The sequence below is a fragment of the Lynx rufus genome, unplaced genomic scaffold (genome assembly GCF_022079265.1).
Source record: "Lynx rufus isolate CCGP_SWC_20201006 ecotype Redwood Valley unplaced genomic scaffold, mLynRuf1.p SCAF_9, whole genome shotgun sequence".
Taxonomy (NCBI): Eukaryota; Metazoa; Chordata; class Mammalia; order Carnivora; family Felidae; genus Lynx; species Lynx rufus.
Window position 1 is genome coordinate 53651035 of NW_025814897.1, and position 17681 is coordinate 53668715.

Consider the following 17681-nt stretch of genomic DNA (forward strand, 5'->3'; position numbering starts at 1 on the left):
GTGACAAAATTTGGACAGCTTATCATAAGGCATCTGGTGTGTTTCCCCAGGGCTCTTAGACACACGCCCTTTCTTTAAGCCCTTTCCCCTAACCCGTCTCCTTTTCAGGCTAACAGCATCGGTCCGTTGTCTACACGCACAGGAACACAGTTTCTAAACTCATCACCATTCAAGAAAGCCAGGGAAAACATTACCTCCAGAGACGTCTGGGGAGGATCAGTCTCTGTAATACTGCGATGACCCACAATCCAGGCATCCCTCCTCTGGACCCACGCCAGCTAATCAGTAGCGTGACCATCACCTCCTTCTTTCCTAGTGTTTTACCTCTAGGATTACAACCTACTGCGTCTCCATGAGCTTCTCATCTGCTCCAACACACACAGACTCCTGTTGAACTGAATTCCACCCCGCGTGCATCCACTCGCTCCTATCTTACCTATAAAATATGGTTTCTTATTGATTTGGGACTTGCCCTAACAGCTTGTGGGTCAGACCATTTTTGAAAAGGGTAAGAAGGTGACGGTAGAATGACGGAAAACTTACCTGACGACCAGAAAGCTTTCCCAGGACAAGTTCTGCCCTGAGGTGGACACAGCTTTAAGTTGGGGGAAAGCCGTCCACCCAGAAAAAAAAATCTCCCCTGTGGCTGCAGGTGGCCTTTTCCAACCAGCCTGTTCCAATGCTATAGGCAGGGCCTTTCATCGCTCTCTGTGTGGCTGCTATCAAGCACAAGGCCTATGGAGAGTGACCGTTGCAAAAGGAATGGAAAGCAGGGAAGCAAGAAGAGAGGGTGGGAGGAGAGAAGCACTCTGTTTCTCTTTCTTCCATCTCCCTGCCTTCTCTGGTGCCTAATCACACAGCACAGTCCAATATACAGCTTGCTGTGCACATCTTTTGTAAGTAGCTGTTCATTAACAAAGGCCCCAGGCTCATCTGCCAAGAATAATACAGTCTTGATTTTAGAAAGAGACGGGACTCCCACCACTGCCTCCTCCTGTTTGTCAGTTGGGGAAACCGGAGTTCAGACAGGTGAAGTGCCTCGCCCGAGGTCACAGAGCAATTGGTGGCCGACAGGGACAAGCACGAGAATGAAGTTTGGGCCAGTGAAAGTTGGGAGATAGTTTTTCCAGGTTCGATGGTGGCCCAGCCAAGCTGTTGATACACACTTAGAAAGATAGGTCCTGATGCTATGGGTTTCGTGCACTCACCCCCGCTCACATTCTAGGAGAACTTTCATTGCTGGATGAGGAATCCCTCATTACACTTATGTCCATTTATGTAAAATGTACATAAGATGTACATTTTAATGAAGCCTGGCGATTCTGGTTCACTCCTGTGACGACTCTGACATTTGGCCTTAAAAGGCCAGAAGTTAGGGTGAGCCCCCTAAGTATCCTCAATGCTGCCTTCCGACTCCAGGCTCCCAGGTGGACCCCCAGCCGGACCCCCAGCCCTCACAGGTGGGCTCTAGCCTCTCCCTCTGCTCCCTTTCACCATATCTCCGCTCTGCATGCCCAGGTCCCCCCACCATCCTTGCTGCCTTGAGGAGCCTGTGTCTCTCAGCCTGCGGGCCTTTGCTCATGCCAGGCCCCCTGGCTCGAATGCCCCGTCCCTCCACTTTATACACCTCCACCCTGTCTCTCCTTACATGCCCAGTTCTTGTTCTTTCTAGAAGCTTCCCCAGACCACTCTACCACCGAACTGCAGTGTCCGTGCCTGAGATGCTGCCCTGCAGAGGATGGGGGGAGGGCGTCACCACATCCCTCTCCTCCGGTCTCCCAGTGCCCTGTCGTGCTAACACCTAGCCACACCTCTGTGGAAGCCGTGGGGCAAGGGAGCCCAGGTGCTGCAGGCCTGTGTCGGAGAAGGGCAGAGAGTAGTCTCAGGTGGGAAGAGAGTGGAGCAGGCAGACAAAGAATAACGTCTTGTAGTGGCTGTTTACCCATGCTCGCTAGCGAGGACTACACTGAGTGCTGACTGCACTACACGCCCCTCAGGGTCACTGGGTCGCCTGCCCTGCACGCGCCAGCTTTCCTGGTCCCTCCCACCAAATGCCAGCTGTGCTCCCCAGTCATCATCGCAACCCGAAAACACTCCCTTCCAGACACTGCCGGTGGAAAACCACTGCCACCCACGGTGAGGCTTGTGCTCCAGTCCTATTCTGTCTCCGCATCACCACATCTCAACACAAAGCACTTTATTTAAGTTTATTTATTTATTTTGAGAGAGAGAGACAGAGTGCAAGCAGGGGAGGGGCAGAGAGAGAGAGGGAGAGACAGAGAATCCCAAGCAGGCTCTGCACTGTCAGCGACAGAGCCCGATGCAGGGCTCGAACTCACGAGACGTGAGATCACGACCTTGAGCCGGAGTCAGATGCTTCACCAACTGAGCCACCCAGGCGCCCCTCAACACAAAGCACTTTAATAGTCTGAGTGTCCACTCAAAGTTCTGCCCTGACCGCATGAATGAGGAGCATAAACGTCCCCCTGGTGACCTCAGGGTACCCTTTTCTACCCCTCATCAAGAAAACTGGAAGGGGAGCCCTGGGAAAGCTCCTGTCCTCTGTCTCCGCTTCCGTGGCCCCTCCCTGCCATGAGTCCATCTGGGGTTCCGGCCAAGTACCATTTCGAATCACTGCACATTGGCCATGACATAGAAAGAGCAGCACAGCAGTGAAAGTGAACGGAAAGCATCCGTTCGGGGAGGGAACGAACGAGCGAAGAAACATGGCAAAAAATTCAGCCACTAGCCTTGTGCTCAAACCGGTGGTTTCATCTGGAGCCTCACAGTCCGTGTTCCTTCTGGGCTAAGGTAATGATCATACTGGTGATCTCTGTCTCTAAACCTTACATAGGACCCTATAGCTTGCAAGGTGCTTTCATGTGCCTTTGACAAGTGAAGAAACTAAAATGCAGGCCAAATAGATTGTCTGAGATTATACAGCTTGAAGGAGGCAGAGCTGAGCCTGGAAGTCAGGCCATCAGATCCTGGCTGCCGACTGTGGTGACAAAGAGCTTTCTGGCCTCCCTAAATTGGTCGTGCAGGCCAAGGTTCATTAGCTGAGCTCTCAGCACGGCTACATCACCGTCCCGAGTTAGTGGTGCTCGATGGCATTTTAATGGGAGCCAAATAACTCTTCCTGATGGCATTCGCAGGCAGCTGGAGTTTTTGTGTTTTATGGTAATTAAATACCGTCATCTTTCACGTCTGACAATCTTTAGGACCCGATGAACGAGTGCAGTGCACGCCAGGTCGTCGTTAATTCTGGAGCAAGGAGACCTCGGGGCTCCTGACGGCAGGAGCGTGGGCACCGGGCCCGGCACCCTTCCGCAGAGCCACTGCTGGCCTTAGCTCGCAGGGCCGTTGACACGTTCGAATTCCTTGCCCAAGCCAAAGCCCTGGAAGTTCATGCCTTTTTCTCGTGAGGGTGCTCTTATGAAAGAATAATGACCCACTCAGCTGGAGCCTCTCTGGCAGGCAGGCATCCGGCTGTCACCCAGGGCCTTGCTCGTGGTTTCACCCCGCCTGGCTCAAGCCTCCACCTGGCCACTGGACACCTTCCTCAAACACTAGGGAGCACGGCACTCCCTTGCTTAAAGCCCACTGGGGCACCCTGTCACCCTCCCAGTGAAGGCCGAGTTCTTTCATGTGGCACCTGTAGGCATCCGCCATCTGGGCCTGCCTTCGGGGTCTCCTCCCTGCCTGTGGCCGCTGCCCCTCCCAGCCATCACACTGCTTATCCAAGTGCTCCAGGGGGCCTCACTGCCTCTCTCTCAGGCCTCTGAACCCGTCACGTGTGCCCGTTAGACACAGGTCACACGTCATTTCTCCTGAAGCCTCCTCCCCCAGCCCCAGCGGTCCATCTGGCAGCTGCCTCTGTGCTCCATGGAGCTCCAGCGGCAATGTGGTCAAGGCTAACGAGAATCCTGGGAGCCGCCGCTTGAGGAGGGGCTCACTGTGTGACAGGCATTGACTGACGTAAGCTCTTTACCTGAGTCAACTCACTTCATATACGTACAGGAGAGTGTTTCACGGCATGGGCCCTGGAGCCAGCCTGCCCGGTTCAAATGGTGGCTGCACCACTCAGTGGTTTTGTAATCTTAGGCAAACTGCTTACTCAGCCTTTCTGTGCCTTAGTTTCCTCCTCTACAAAATGGGGAGTAATAATAGTACCTTCTTTACAGGGGCATCGGAAGGATTAAATAAGTCAAACACAGGCCCAGTCGCGTAGCAAGTACTCAATAAATATTAACTGCTGCAGTGTCGTCACCATTGCCATTTTGTGTAGTATCTGAGTGTGAGCAGCTCAAAGTCAGGGACCATATTTGTTTCATCTCGGGATCTCCGTGGATTCAGTCTGTGGTAGCCCTTCTTCCTTCTCTTCCTCTTCCTTTTATTACTGTTACTATTATAGACTGATTTTACAGATGAGGAGTTAGAGGCTCAGAGAAGTTAAGTGACTTGCCCTCAATCGTGCTTGTCAGAGACGGAGCCCAGGCGGAGCCCGCATCTGGAAGACGCCTGACCTCTGTTCTTACACGTTTCTTCAGCAAGCATGTAGACACCAGCTCTTTGCCAAGGCTGGGGCTTATCTTCATCTTAAAACCCTCCGGTCTCTGCACAACAGAGGGCTCTTTAGTGTTGCTGATTGACTTGAACCTGGAGTGCCCTCTGCTTAGGGCAAGGGGTACCTTAGCGTGCACCTGAACCCAGGACAGAGCATCACCTTGATTCGTTCTGACATGCTTATCTGGTGCAGAAAGGGGCCCTTGGAAGTCATGGAGACCCCACTCATCTGACTTTGCTTTGAGGGTCAGGCTGCAGCCATTCTAATCACTTCTGATCTGCATGTTGACTTGTTGAGCCACAGGTACCCTCCTTAGACCAGGGCTCCTGGAAGCCAGTGGGTGGTCCAGAATAGGCTCCAGCTGCAATAAAGGCGTACCACATTTCTATCAGATATGTTCTTGCCCTTTTTCTCTCAAGGTTTTTTGCCTTGGAACCCCTGTTGTAAATGCTGGACAGTGATTACCACGGGGATGAGTCAGCACTTTACAATTTATTCATTCAGCATGCCTTTATGGTAACTGTGGAATTAATAGTTACCATTTTTTTTCATTACTGTATTCCAGGCACTATGCTAAGCACCTTACATACATTATCTCTTTTACTTCTCGTAACCACCCTGTAAGGTGGGTAGTATCTCCAGTTAATGGTAAGAAAACTGAAGCTCCAGAGAAATCAAATAACTTGATCCACGTCGCAGAGCTTATAAGTAGCAAAGCCAAAACTTGAACCCAGGGCTGTTTGACATCAAAGCGTAGTCTCTTCCTATTACCTACTATTTGGAAGAGCACTCTGAAGAAGCCTCATGATGTCTCAGTTCAGGGAGATGCTCCTGGAGGCGTCAATGTTCAGGATTTTTGTGGTATACAAAGTGGGAAGAAAAAAAAAAAGCGTCTGAGGTGTTGGAGGGAACCAGCAACTGCAAATATATCCGAGAACTTGTAGGAAGCAAAAATACTGCCTGGAAAACCAGGCTTGCAAAACTCAGATAAGCAAGTGGCCTTTACTAACAGAGGTGTGCAGTATAACAGTAAAAATGACTCATATCTGGGCTTGATTCAGAGATATACTTGGAGGCTGTATCTGTGAAAAGAGGGTGTAAATTGAAATTTACAGCTCAGCTTTGCAAATGTACCAATGCTTACTCCCAGGTAGCAGGAGAGAAGCCATTGCTTGCGTGAGCAAGAAGTCCACCTAGCTAATTTGCTGTTCTCTCCCCCACATTCTGTAAATATTGACTGGGGCTATGGAGATGAGTGGCACATGGTCCCTTCCCTGTGGGAGTAGCGGAAGCCCAAGTACTTGGCACTGGAGCAAGGGCCGTTGCTTTTCATCCTCCAGAAAGTGGTGACGTAGGAATGCGTGCACCCTTTCACAGACCAAGGACGAGGGAGGTAAAGTGAGTTACTGGAGGCCACCCAGCCAGTTTGTAGAAACCAGCAGGGAGTCAGGCCTCTCTTGGGCCATCTCTGTCTCATCCACCATTGCATTCCCAACACGCAGTGTACAGGACCTGGCACAGAATAGGCACCCAGTAAATGTTGAATGAACGAACTGGTTCTAAGTTTCTCTGTCTAGATGGGAATGTAGATGAGAGAGGGGGGAAGGGGAGAAAAGAAGGACCCTCTCTGCCTGCCATCTATCCTCCCTCCTGGCCTTAGGAGCAGAAAGGAGACTCCATTCAGACCAGAGGAGACAATGGCTCCTTAGGAAGGTCATGTCTCTTTTGGGGGTTGTGAGTGATCTTCCACTGATAAGTCCCAAAACACAGATCTTCTCCCTTGGGAACCTGGGAAAACTCAAAGTCCCCTTTCCTGGTGGTCTCAGAATGGAAGGGATGAGGGAAGGGAAACAAACAGCCCAGCTGATGCACCTGGAACTCTGGCTCCAGGTAAGTCAGTAAAGGGCCACATAGGCCCACGGTCTAGACAGCCCAGGGTGATCTGCTCTGATTTTTGGCACACAGATGTCCTCCACACTAGGTTTATGCTCTTGGATAGACTGCCCAAGCCACTCATGAGAGCCATTTTACTAAATAAGCCTATACTGAGCACCTGGTTGGTTGTAGGGCCTGTGGTCACCAGCACAGAGGGGACAGGGATTTTTATACCTACCAGGAGAGGCAAGATGGGGACATAAGTATCCCAGCTGTAAGGGAGAAGGAAAAGCTGCATGGTCCAGGTTACCTGCTGTTAGCGTTCAATCAAGGAAAAAAGAACTTTGGGGAGGGTAGATCAAGGAAGACTTTCTGGAGGAGGTGGAAATTGAGCTGAGCTTCAAAAAACAGAGAGGATTTGGACCAGGATATTCCTTATCCTCATAGGAGAATTTCCTTCTAGAAGTTACGTTTTTAGATATATGACTAGTGGTCTTATACATTAAAATCTCATTGTTTCAGGACTCTTGGCAGTGCTTCTAAAGCCTTATCAAGCCAGAGCTTGGCATCCTGACTTAGTCACAAAGCAGATGTCTGTAGGCATGCAGACCAGCCTGTTCTGACCCAGCCCTCATATGCTTGCTGTCTGAACTGAGGGGTTTTATTCTGCCTATGGCCATGGACTGAGACAGTCGGGGTGGTGTCTGTTATATGCAAAGGCACTGTGGTTTGGTAGACAGAATTCAGGCTTTGGATTAATAAGGACCCCTTTAGTGTGACGCCTGGATGGCCCAGTTGGTTGAGTGTCTGACTCTTGCTTTCAGCTTGGGGCATGATCCCAAGGTCGTGGGATCAAGCCCTGTGTTAGGCTCTGAGTGTGGAGCATGCTTGCGATTCTCTCGCTCTCTCCCTCTGCCCCTCTTCTTCGATTGTGCTGTCTCTAAAATTAAAAGTGGCGGGGGGGGCACCTGGGTGGCTCAGTGGGGTGAGCATCCAACTTCAGCTCAGGTCATGAGCTCATAGTTCGTGAGTTCAAGCCCCACATCAGGCTCACTGCTGTCAGTGCAGAACCCACTTGGGATCTTCTGTCCCCCTCTCTCTCTGCCCCTTGCTTGCTCACACTCTCTCTCAAAAATAAATAAATCTTGGGGCGCCTGGGTGGCGCAGTCGGTTAAGCGTCCGACTTCAGCCAGGTCACGATCTCGCAGTCCGTGAGTTCAAGCCCCGCGTCAGGCTCTGGGCTCATGGCTCAGAGCCTGGAGCCTGTTTCTGATTCTGTGTCTCCCTCTCTCTCTGCCCCTCCCCCGTTCATGCTCTGTCTCTCTCTGTCCCAAAAATAAATAAACGTTGAAAAAAAAAATTTTTTTTAAATAAATAAATCTTTAAAAGATTTTTAAAAAAAAGTAAAACAAAATAAAATAAAGGACCCATTAGTTTTGCAAACCTCAGCTTCCTTGTCCTTAAAATGGGAATGACAATAATACTGCCCTCTAGGGGTTGTTGTGGGCATTAGAAAAGTTAAGGCTGTAAAAGTACACAGTTAAGTGCTAGTGGCAGCAACTATAAATATCCGTTAGGTAAAAATGCCACAAGGAGGTTGACTCCTGCTGGGAGGCCTGGAGCAAGGGCTAGGTCACCCTTCTCTGCTGGCCTCCTGATAAGCCTCAGACATAGTGGTCCAATCCCTCTCACTACTTCGGAGCCATGAGGACCGCAGCCAGCAGCCTGAAAGGCCAAGGGTAGGGGGGACACTCGGCCAACCCAGGAGGGTGCTTCTGCTGCTGGCTTCTGTCTCAGGCTCCAAACGTCTCCATTAAAGTGATGCCTGAGGACAGCTGGACAAAGCAAATGACCCTGCTATTCTCACCTTCTCCCTGGTGCAAGGCTGTCTGCTTTCTGCCTGTTTTGCTTCCCATGCTTAATGCCTCCCATTAAGGGGGATTCCTGCTAGCACCGCATGGCACATCTTCAGAGGGTACGAGTCACATTCCTGGGGACTGTCCTCATCAGAAATGAGGTTTTAGCCACTAGACTGCCGCAGCAGACCTCTTGGCCTCTGGGGGAAAAGTGTGGTAGGAGTCAAGGGTAGAGGGAGGAAGATGATGAGAGGTAGGGTTGGATTCTGCAGGGTGGGTGGGTCACACTCTGAAGGGCTTGCCAGACCCTGTGTGGGCTTTATCTTGAAATCTATTTTTCATCCATAAATCTGGTGATAATAATACTTATTGTTCTGAGTAGTTGAAAGGAATAAATAAAAGATGTATCTTAATTCCCTTGTCTGTAAAGTGAGGATAAAAATAGTACCTGCTCTTTAGTGGGTCATGAGGATCAGCTGAATTTAAACATGGAGAGGGCTCAGAATAGTGCCTGGCACACAGTAAGTGCTCAGTAACTGTTAATGATGGTTTTTAATAACCCCCAGGTGGCTTTTAATTCAGCTCATTCCCTTTGCTCAAAATTCATCCCTCCCCCAGGCTATCACTGACCACTTAGCCTAAAATTTCACCACAGCCCTCACATACCCAGGCCACAGGCCCTTTCCTGGCTTTCTGTGTTCTCAGATTTATCACCACCTTAGTAAACTATATGTTTTCCTTACCTTGTTTGTTTCATTTTCTGTGTACCATTGTATACTGTCTCAACTTCTAGCATCCATTGGAATCAACTGGAGACTTGGTGAAATCAGATTGCTGGGGCCCACCCAAGGGTTCATGATTCAATAAGCCTGGGCCAGGGATCCAGAATTTTCTCTTCTAACAAATTCCCAGGTGATATCGAAGGGGCTGGTCCTGCACCACACTTGTAAAACACCACCCACTAAGTATTAAAGAAACCATGTGAAGTGGGTGACGTCAGAGGCTACTTTTTTTTTCTAATCTTGTTTATTGTCTCTTTTCGAATTTAAGCTCCAAGGGGACAGGGATTTTGTCTGTTTTGTTGGTTGATGTGTCCCTAGCACCGAAAATAGTAGGTACTCAGTAAGTACCGTCTCCCCACCATATGGACACGCCGCGCCCGTCGCCGCCCGGCCACTCCCGCGTAGGCCTCGGGACCAGGCCCGGCCGTGGCGGTGGCCCGGCGCCCCGCTGACCGCGCGTGTTTGTGCCCTAGATCACCCGGGCGGCCTGCAGAACCACCCGCGGCTCCGGACGCCGCCGCCGCCGCTCTCGCACGCGCACACGCCCAACCAGCACCACGCGGCCTCCATCAACTCCCTGAACCGGGGCAACTTCACTCCGAGGAGCAACCCCAGCCCGGCCCCCACGGACCACTCGCTCTCCGGAGAGCCCCCCGCCGGCGGCGCCCAGGAGCCGGCCCACGCCCAGGACAACTGGCTGCTCAACAGCAACATCCCCCTGGAGACCAGGTGCGGGGGAGGGGCGGGGCCGAGCCGCGGGGGTGGGCGGAGGGGCCCTTCCGTGTGCCCCCAAGGCCGTGGTCCGGGAGGCTGGGGTTGGGCAGCAGCTCCGAGAGGCGGCTCTCTGGCCGCCCTCGAGAAGGGGAGCCAGGCGGCGGGATGAGCGTGGGGCAGGAAGAGCGGGCTCTTGCTAATCGAGCAGCCGCAGGGTCCAGGGCTGGCCTGCCGCTGACAAAGGTATGAGCCCCTGCGTGCCCTTTTTCCTTGTCTACGCGGTGGGGGTGATGCTCGCTGGAGGAGTCTGTTGTAAAAGGAGAGGAGAGCTGAGTGTGTCACGGGGGTGGGGGGGGGGGCAGAGGGTAGGCTCCTGATCAGTGTTTAATTGGGATCCACATCTCCACCTTTCCCTACTGTGATTTGGTCACCTTGTGCCTGGCCTGGGACCTGCCTGGCCTGTGGTGGGTGCTCAGGGAAGGCTCCCTGTCCTTTCTCCTCTCCTTCCCTCCCACGGACTTCTCACCGTTCGCCAAGCCCTATAATCCCTAACATTGAGACACCATCAACTTTTGGTTACAAGACCTTTCATACTTGAAATGTGATGTAATCCTCACAACTTTACCAAGGGCTTGTTGTGATTTGTGATCCCATTTGGGAGTTTTGGAAGCTGAGAATCAGACTCGGTGACTAGTTCAGGTCACATAGACGGTGGATGTGTGTCTAAGATGTGAACCCAGGATGCCTGACTCAGTGTGCAATGCTATTTCCCTACACCACAGCCACCTTCTCCTGGTCTCCCCTGGCCTGGACCTCTCCACCTCTGCATTCTTCCAGTCTTGCAGAATGCTCCCTTCCCTCCAGGGACTTCAGTCAGCATCAGTTCTGTAGCTGCCCTCCTTCCCTCTGGTTAGTCACTATTTTACCAAAATGAAAATGAGGGGTTTTTTTGTTTTTGTTTTGTTTTTTTTGTTTGTTTTTTTTTTTTTTTTAAGATACAGGCATACAAACTCACTGGAGAAAATGCAGAAAGATATAAAGACAAAAATTAGATTTACCCATAATCCGGAAGAAAAGCAAAAATAAGGTTAAAAACAGAGAGACAAACTATTAAGAGACTCTTAAATACAGAGGATAAACTGAGGGTGGCTGGTGGGGTGTTGAGTGAGGGGATGGGCTAAATGGGTGATGGGCATTAAGGAGGGCACTTGTTGGGATGAACACTGGGTGTTGTATGTAAGTGATGAATCGCCGGATTCTACTCCTGAAATCTTTACCACCGTATATGTTAACTAAATTGAATTTAAATAAAAAAATAATTAAAAAAAAGATTTACCCATAATTCTTACCCCTCTGTTGACTTTGGGGGACATAGCCTTTCCCTACTTTCTCTAAAGATGAAGTGTCCCAGTCTAGCACAATTAGAACCTCTTCATCTTCTACCCTAAGTAGTGGGGAAACATAGATTTTATTTTCTCAAACTCCTGTTCTTTATCTGTGAAGAGGACAGAAGTCATCCCACACCTAAAGAGGTGAAATTAGTTTACACATGGAACATGTACCCATCTGACTCTATCTGGCATTATGACATCTGCACGTTGAGCCTGTGGGATCCAGTGAAAGAAAATCAACATCCTTTTGTGCCCTTTTACTCCTGTAGAATCGCTTTTCCAAAAGCAAATCTCTTAGAGATACAGCCCAGCTCGCCCCACCCCCAGTCTCTTAATTAATATTGTTTTTGTTGACCTCCTCTAAAATCACGTGTGAGTTTTCCTGACATGCCTCCTTGGCTCTCATCAGTGACAGAGCTGGATGATCATATGCCATCCCACCCAGGGTAGCTTAATCAGATCCCCATTAGTTCCCGTGGGCTTATTGAATGATTGCACATGGCTGAAAGAAGTCAGCAAATAATCGATGGTTCTGATTCTCTGCATGGAACACAGTAGCCACTCCCTCTGGTTGGATGTTCATTTTTATCCCTTAGTATCAAAGTAGGTGGTTCTCTGGGTTTTTCAGGGGAAAGGAAGATAGAGGACCAGCAGCAGGGCATTTTCCTGGTAGAGTGGTCCCAGCTGACCTCTCTTGCCTCATCAGCCAGCCGACACCTGCCTTTCTGACCCTCTGTCCTCCCACGTCCATTGTACAAACCACACGGAACTTGGTTTTCTTTGTCCTTCCTTCTACTTTATCACACTTCGGAAATAAAAGAAAATCACTTCTATCTACCACCAAACGTAACCATCGTTAACATGCCAGCATATACATATTCATATATGCTATTTTATGTAAATCTATACAGATATATGTATATAACATCTGATATATGTATGAGTGTGTGTGTGTGTGTGTTTATCAGTCTTCCCCAAGATGCCCACCCCTTTCATGCCTCTGTGCCTTTGCACATGCTCTCGTACAGTTGTCCGCCAGAGCTGCCCTCCTTCTTACTTCTTGGTCTTGCAAAGTCCTACTTACTCTTAAAGACCCAGATGAAATGTTTGAGGTAGGTCTCCTCTGTTACCCCAGAGTTTTGTGCATCTAAAGATGGTCTAAAACCGGGAGACATGCCTAATACAGCCGGTAACACATTCAGAATTCTGGGCCTTAATACTGACCTTTCCTGGTTGATGGCACAAAACCAACAAGGTTGAAGAGGGGTTGGTGCCCCATCTGGCAGATAGAACTGCAGATAATTTTGACCAGCGTGGTAAGATAGGAATAGCACAGAATTTACAGTCAGAGGACTTGGATTCCTGTCTTGGCTTTAACAGTTACTGTCCCAGCAAGTTCATGAACATCCCTGACCCTCGATTTGCCTGTGTAAATTGGGCTAAGAACTCAGGCCTCTCCGACTGGAAGGAAGTGAATCACATAAGAAACATAAAGCATGGTGCCTGGCATTAAAAGACACACTATAAAAATGATTTCCCATGTTTTTTCATATACATCATCTTCCCATATCAACCCTGTAAAGAAAAAAGTCTTGAAAAAATATTTATTGAACTCCTGCTCACCCGAAGAGTTGAGAGGAAATAGGAGATTGCACCTTTTTCTCCACTTAGGAGAAGGAAGTTTGGCCCCAGTGCTCTGAGTACATAAGCGATGGTCCTTTCACTGAAGCTAGTTGTTCATAGCACAGGTTTTAGGGCCAGGCAGATCCTATGCCCACATCCCCACCCTGTCGCTCACTGGCTGTGGTCCTAGACCTTAAATTTCTTCATCTCTAAAAGGGAGAAAATCTTAGTAACTTCCTGTTCTGATTCTCTATTGCTGCATAACAAATGACTGTCAAACTCTACCAGTTGATTAGACTTCACAGTGTGAGTCGGGAGTTCAGGAAGAGCTGGGTCTTCCTGACCTAGGGTCGGTCAGTGGTATTAGCTGTTAGCTGGGCAATCTGAAGGAGCCAAGTGGCTTGACTCGCATGCCTGAGTCTTGGAGAAGAAGGCTGGGTAGCTGGGCTCAGCGGACCCTCACCCTCTAATGTGGTCTCAGGGCTTCTCCTCCCAGTCTTCCCAGCAAGGAGTGGACTTCATACTCGGTGGCTCAGAGCTCCATGGCACTGAGACAGAAGTCGCCGATCCTTCTAAAGGCTTGGTCTGCAGTGGCATAGTGTCCCTCCTGCCATTGTTCTGTTGGTCAGAGCAGTCCTAGGCCAGCCAGCTTCAAGGAGAGGGACTTCCCAAGGGGAGAGTGCCAAAGGATTTTCGGCCACTTCTAACCCCCTGTAGTGCCTCCTGAGGCTGTGATAGCAATTACATATGATCAGGTCTGAAAATGTCTTGGCACGCAGTAAGTGCTCAACTGCTTACCATGTAGTGCTTGTTACTCAGGAAATAGTCACCGAATGCCTACTGTGTGCCCAGTGGGCAATATGTCTAAGAGAACAGACTCTTGCACTAGGGCAACTGCTGTGATGGAGGCACATACCAGGCATCTGTGTTTTAATTGCCTCCAGATTTTCAGTGGGCAGCACAGGGCTTGCCACATCATGGCTACTGGAAAAATATTAACACGCAGGTTAAATGAATGAACAATGGAACAGTGAATGAAATGTTATACCTAACTTGAGTGGGGAAAAGGAAGGCTTCCCAGGGAACCTGGTGCTGTGGGGCTGACTGTCGAAGAGCAGGCAGGAGTCCCCAGGTGGAGCCAAGAAGAAGGGGGTGTGAGGGAGGCACACCTGAGCGGAGGCCCGAAAGCCCAAGGGAGCAGGGCCTAGTTGAGGCGGTTGTAGCCAACAGCCTTTAACCAAGCGACACCCGAATGGAGAGCCCCATGATGCCAGAGGAACAGTCACAGGCCCTTCTGTAATTGTCGCACTGAGTCTATGTTGAGAGTCAAAAGTAAATAGCTGAGAAAACAGCATAACAGCTGACAGAATAAGCAGGAGGGGGTTAGATTTCATGCTGGAGACCAAGGCAGGAGGGCAAGTGAGAGGGAGGACTCGGTTAACCCACTGCCTCTAGCACCCTCCGAGGGTTAACGGAGTCCCCAAGGGGAGACCAGGCCTCCCTGTGATTCCCAGAGCTGGGGGTCACATGTTGCTTTGAGGTCTGCTGGTGCATCTGTGGTCCATTCTGGTGGGATCCATGTGTTCAGGGTCCACTGTACCCTGGTCCACTTCGTTCACGCTCTGTAGCGTCAAATGCTTAATTGATTTCATAGGGATTGTCTGATTAATAGCCTGTCAGGCTCCTGTCAGATGAAGGGGAAGCCAGAGCACGAGGCTGCCAGACCCCTGCTCTAGCTCATCTGATCCCAGGCCTGGTTTGGGAGCCTGAGGCCCGTTGTGTGGTCATGCTCAATTAGGGGAATAGCCCCGTCTACCCCTCAGGGATGGGAGGACATCCTGGTGGTCTCCAACCCAGGCTTGGTATAGTTCCCAGAATAGCGCACAGCACCTTCTAGTGGGCCAGGCCAACTCCTGAGCATTGCAGGAAATTGGGGTGGACAGTTGTCCCTGTCATTTGATGATTTGGTCCCAGGCATGCAGAAAACAGAGCCACTATCTTAGAAGAAGCTCATGGTCTTAGGAGGAAGCCAGACCCATAAATGAATGAATGAAGATGGCACTTTGGATAGTGCTCTGACTTGGGGGGTGGTCTTAGCAGAGAGGAGAGTGTGGCTCCCTCTGTATGGGGGCATCAAGGAGCAGTCACACCAAACACTCATGGGGCCCTTACTGGGGCTCCTTAGAGGGAAGCACGTAAGAGACTCAGCACCTAGGATTTTTATTGGGAACTGGTCACACAGGCACCTTATGCCTGGCAAAGGCCCAAATTCAGACACCCAGAAGGAAAGCAGGTGTTTGGCATAAACCATATTGTTTGTACACGTAGTTTAGACACAGTGAGTCAGCCGCTCGTCAGTTAATGGTGGGAACCCTCCGGAAAACCTCAGTCAGGACTGCTATGGTAACTGCTGTGCACAGGTAGGTAGTCTTATTATCATCTCCACTTTAGAGATGAAGAATCTGAAGACAGGAAAGTGAAGTAACTTGCGTAAGGAAACACAGCCAGCAAGTGGCAGGGCCAGGATCCACACCCCGGCCAGCTGGCTCCAGAGGACCTAGCTGCTCTCCAGTGCTGCCCTCCTGATTATTTGGACCTGCATCGGGAGGAGATTGCAGGGGAGAAAGGAATTCTCGGGTGAGGGACAGCTGTGCAAAAGCACAGAGCTGAGAGAGCTTCGTATCTTGGAGAGATGGCTAAGAGTTGGGGGACACGGGAGCGCATGGGCCTCATGGAAATGCATGTAAATGAGAGTCGGCAATGGAGGGCCTTGAGTTATAGGAAGAAGAGGTGGGTATGGGGCCTGAGGGTGGCAGAAGTGGGGTGAGTAGTTACGAACATCTTTGAAATAGGAGAGTAACCTTATGGAATTGGCCTTTCAGAAGGATCACTGTGACCTGGAAGACCCGGTTCATTTTTTGTTGCTTTTGTTCATTCATTTGTTAAATGCTGGCTCTATCACAAAGTCTTTATGGGGCCTTGGCCAAATCTCTGACGCCCTGCACACCTTGGGGGTGTCAGCTGCAGAATGTAGCTGGACAGCTAGTATAGCATGTAGCAGAATGTCCTGTTCTGCTGGGTGGCTGCCCCAGGGCTTTGTGGGTGAAGCATGGCCAGGACTCGCGGGCTCGAGGTGAGATGAGCTGTTGAGCAAGGCAGTCTGAAGACCTGGCCACTGTGACTTTCCGGCCACGTCCTTCCCAAAAGCTGTTTGTTCTGTCCTCGAAGGTGAGCTCTGCCTGCCCTGGGCCAGAACTAGAATCTCTGCAGGCAGCTCAGAGACTTGCCCGAGGCCTCCTCTCAGGCGTAGAGGGGAGGCGGTCCCCTCCCCACTGCAAGGAGAGCTGTGAGAGCAGAATGCACTTCACTACATCCCCTCTCCGGGTACTCAGCAACTCTCTCCTGAGAGGCAGCTGGAGGCAGTGAGGTTGGAGGAATGTGGTTTTCAGTCCCAGCTCTACCTTTCAGTTGCTGTGTGACCTTGGGCAGTCACTCATCCAATCTGGGCCTCAGTTTCCATATTTGTTAAAATGAGGTAACAATACCCACCGGTGTGCGGGTCCGATGAATCTAGTGTCCACACCCGAGTTCCCAACAGCAGTGAGCTGGAGACCAGGCAGGACTGTGATTTAAGGAGGCCTCGGCAGCATGGGCCTTCATTAGGAGAGCCTTGTAACTTTTGTTTTCCGGAAGAACTGGAATCTCAGAGTTGGGAGCAGGAAATGGGCAGGAAATCTGGGGAGGAGCCTCGAACTAGGAGCCCAGACACCTCGGCTTTAGTTTCAGCTCTGCCACTAAGTTGCTCTGTGCATATGAGCAGGACACATGTCTCTCTGGGTCTCAATTTCCTCACCAATCAAATGAGGCCTCATCGACTCAGAACTAAGTTTCAGAAGCACAGAATAGGGGCATTTCAAGTCAGCAGTAGCATTCTAAACTGGCAGTATTTTCAGCAGGTGCTAGCGTCCCCCCAAATTCCCGAGTGATCTAAATGGCTAACGTCTGAGTTAGCGCCAACGTGGAAAGCTCTTTCAGGGAATCTGGCATAGTCTCACTCCAGAAACCCTTTGTTCCAGTATACTGCCTCTTCCCCTGTCCTAACAGATCTGCACGTTTGAGAGATAATTGCTCTCTTTTCTTAAATTATAGAAGTAGAAATAAAAACCACTCTTGATCCAGACACTGGAAAATCTCACTATTAACATTTCAATTTTTATCCTTTTTGTCTTTTTTTTCCTGAATATATTTATTTTGGATGGGCTTTAAGGTACACGTTTGACTCTCTGAGAGCCCAGTCCTAGCCTAGCGATGCAAGCCAGACTCCCAGATGTACGCAGAAGCATACCATGCAGCCAGCTGCTGGCCCCAGGGAGGCACCAAGAGCTCGTCCTGGGCCTCTGGGCAGAAGTGGCTAGGGCCTGCTCAGGCTGGGCCATAGGGACTGTAGAAAGACTGGAAATTCCCTCCTGAACTACAGGGAATGAGGGAAATAATAATAAAACACCACCTGTGCTCCCCTCAATTAAACACCAACTGTGTGCCTGCAGTATGCCAGGGGCGCCTCCCTTTGTATACCCCATCGTTCACGGTCTTCAGCAAATATTTATGGAGTGCCTTCTGTGTACCAGGCGCTCTTGTAGACTCTGGGCACATGGCAGAGAACAAGGCAGGTAAGATTTCTACCCTTACGGAACTTAAATTGCAATAGGAAAAAAAACACGTGTGTGTGTGTGTGTGTGTGTGTGTGTGTGTGCGTGTGTGTGTGCGCGCACATACGTGCGTGTGTCTAGTCCAATGGGGAAAACTAAAGCAGTGCTAGGGGCCAGGGGTAATTAGAAAGAGCAGGACGGGAACTATTACAGTTAGCCATGAG

The 17681-nt window shown here is 50.2% G+C and overlaps 1 protein-coding gene across 1 annotated transcript in view; it reads left to right on the top strand.

The window, feature by feature from the left end:
* The window catches only part of TENM4 (teneurin transmembrane protein 4), a 383504-nt gene that overhangs the window by 144719 nt on the left and 221104 nt on the right, over positions 1–17681 (top strand). The window contains exon 3 of the mRNA XM_047071426.1: positions 9554–9809. Within this exon, the coding sequence (XP_046927382.1) occupies positions 9554–9809 (256 nt within the window). The remainder of the gene's footprint in view (positions 1–9553; positions 9810–17681) is intronic.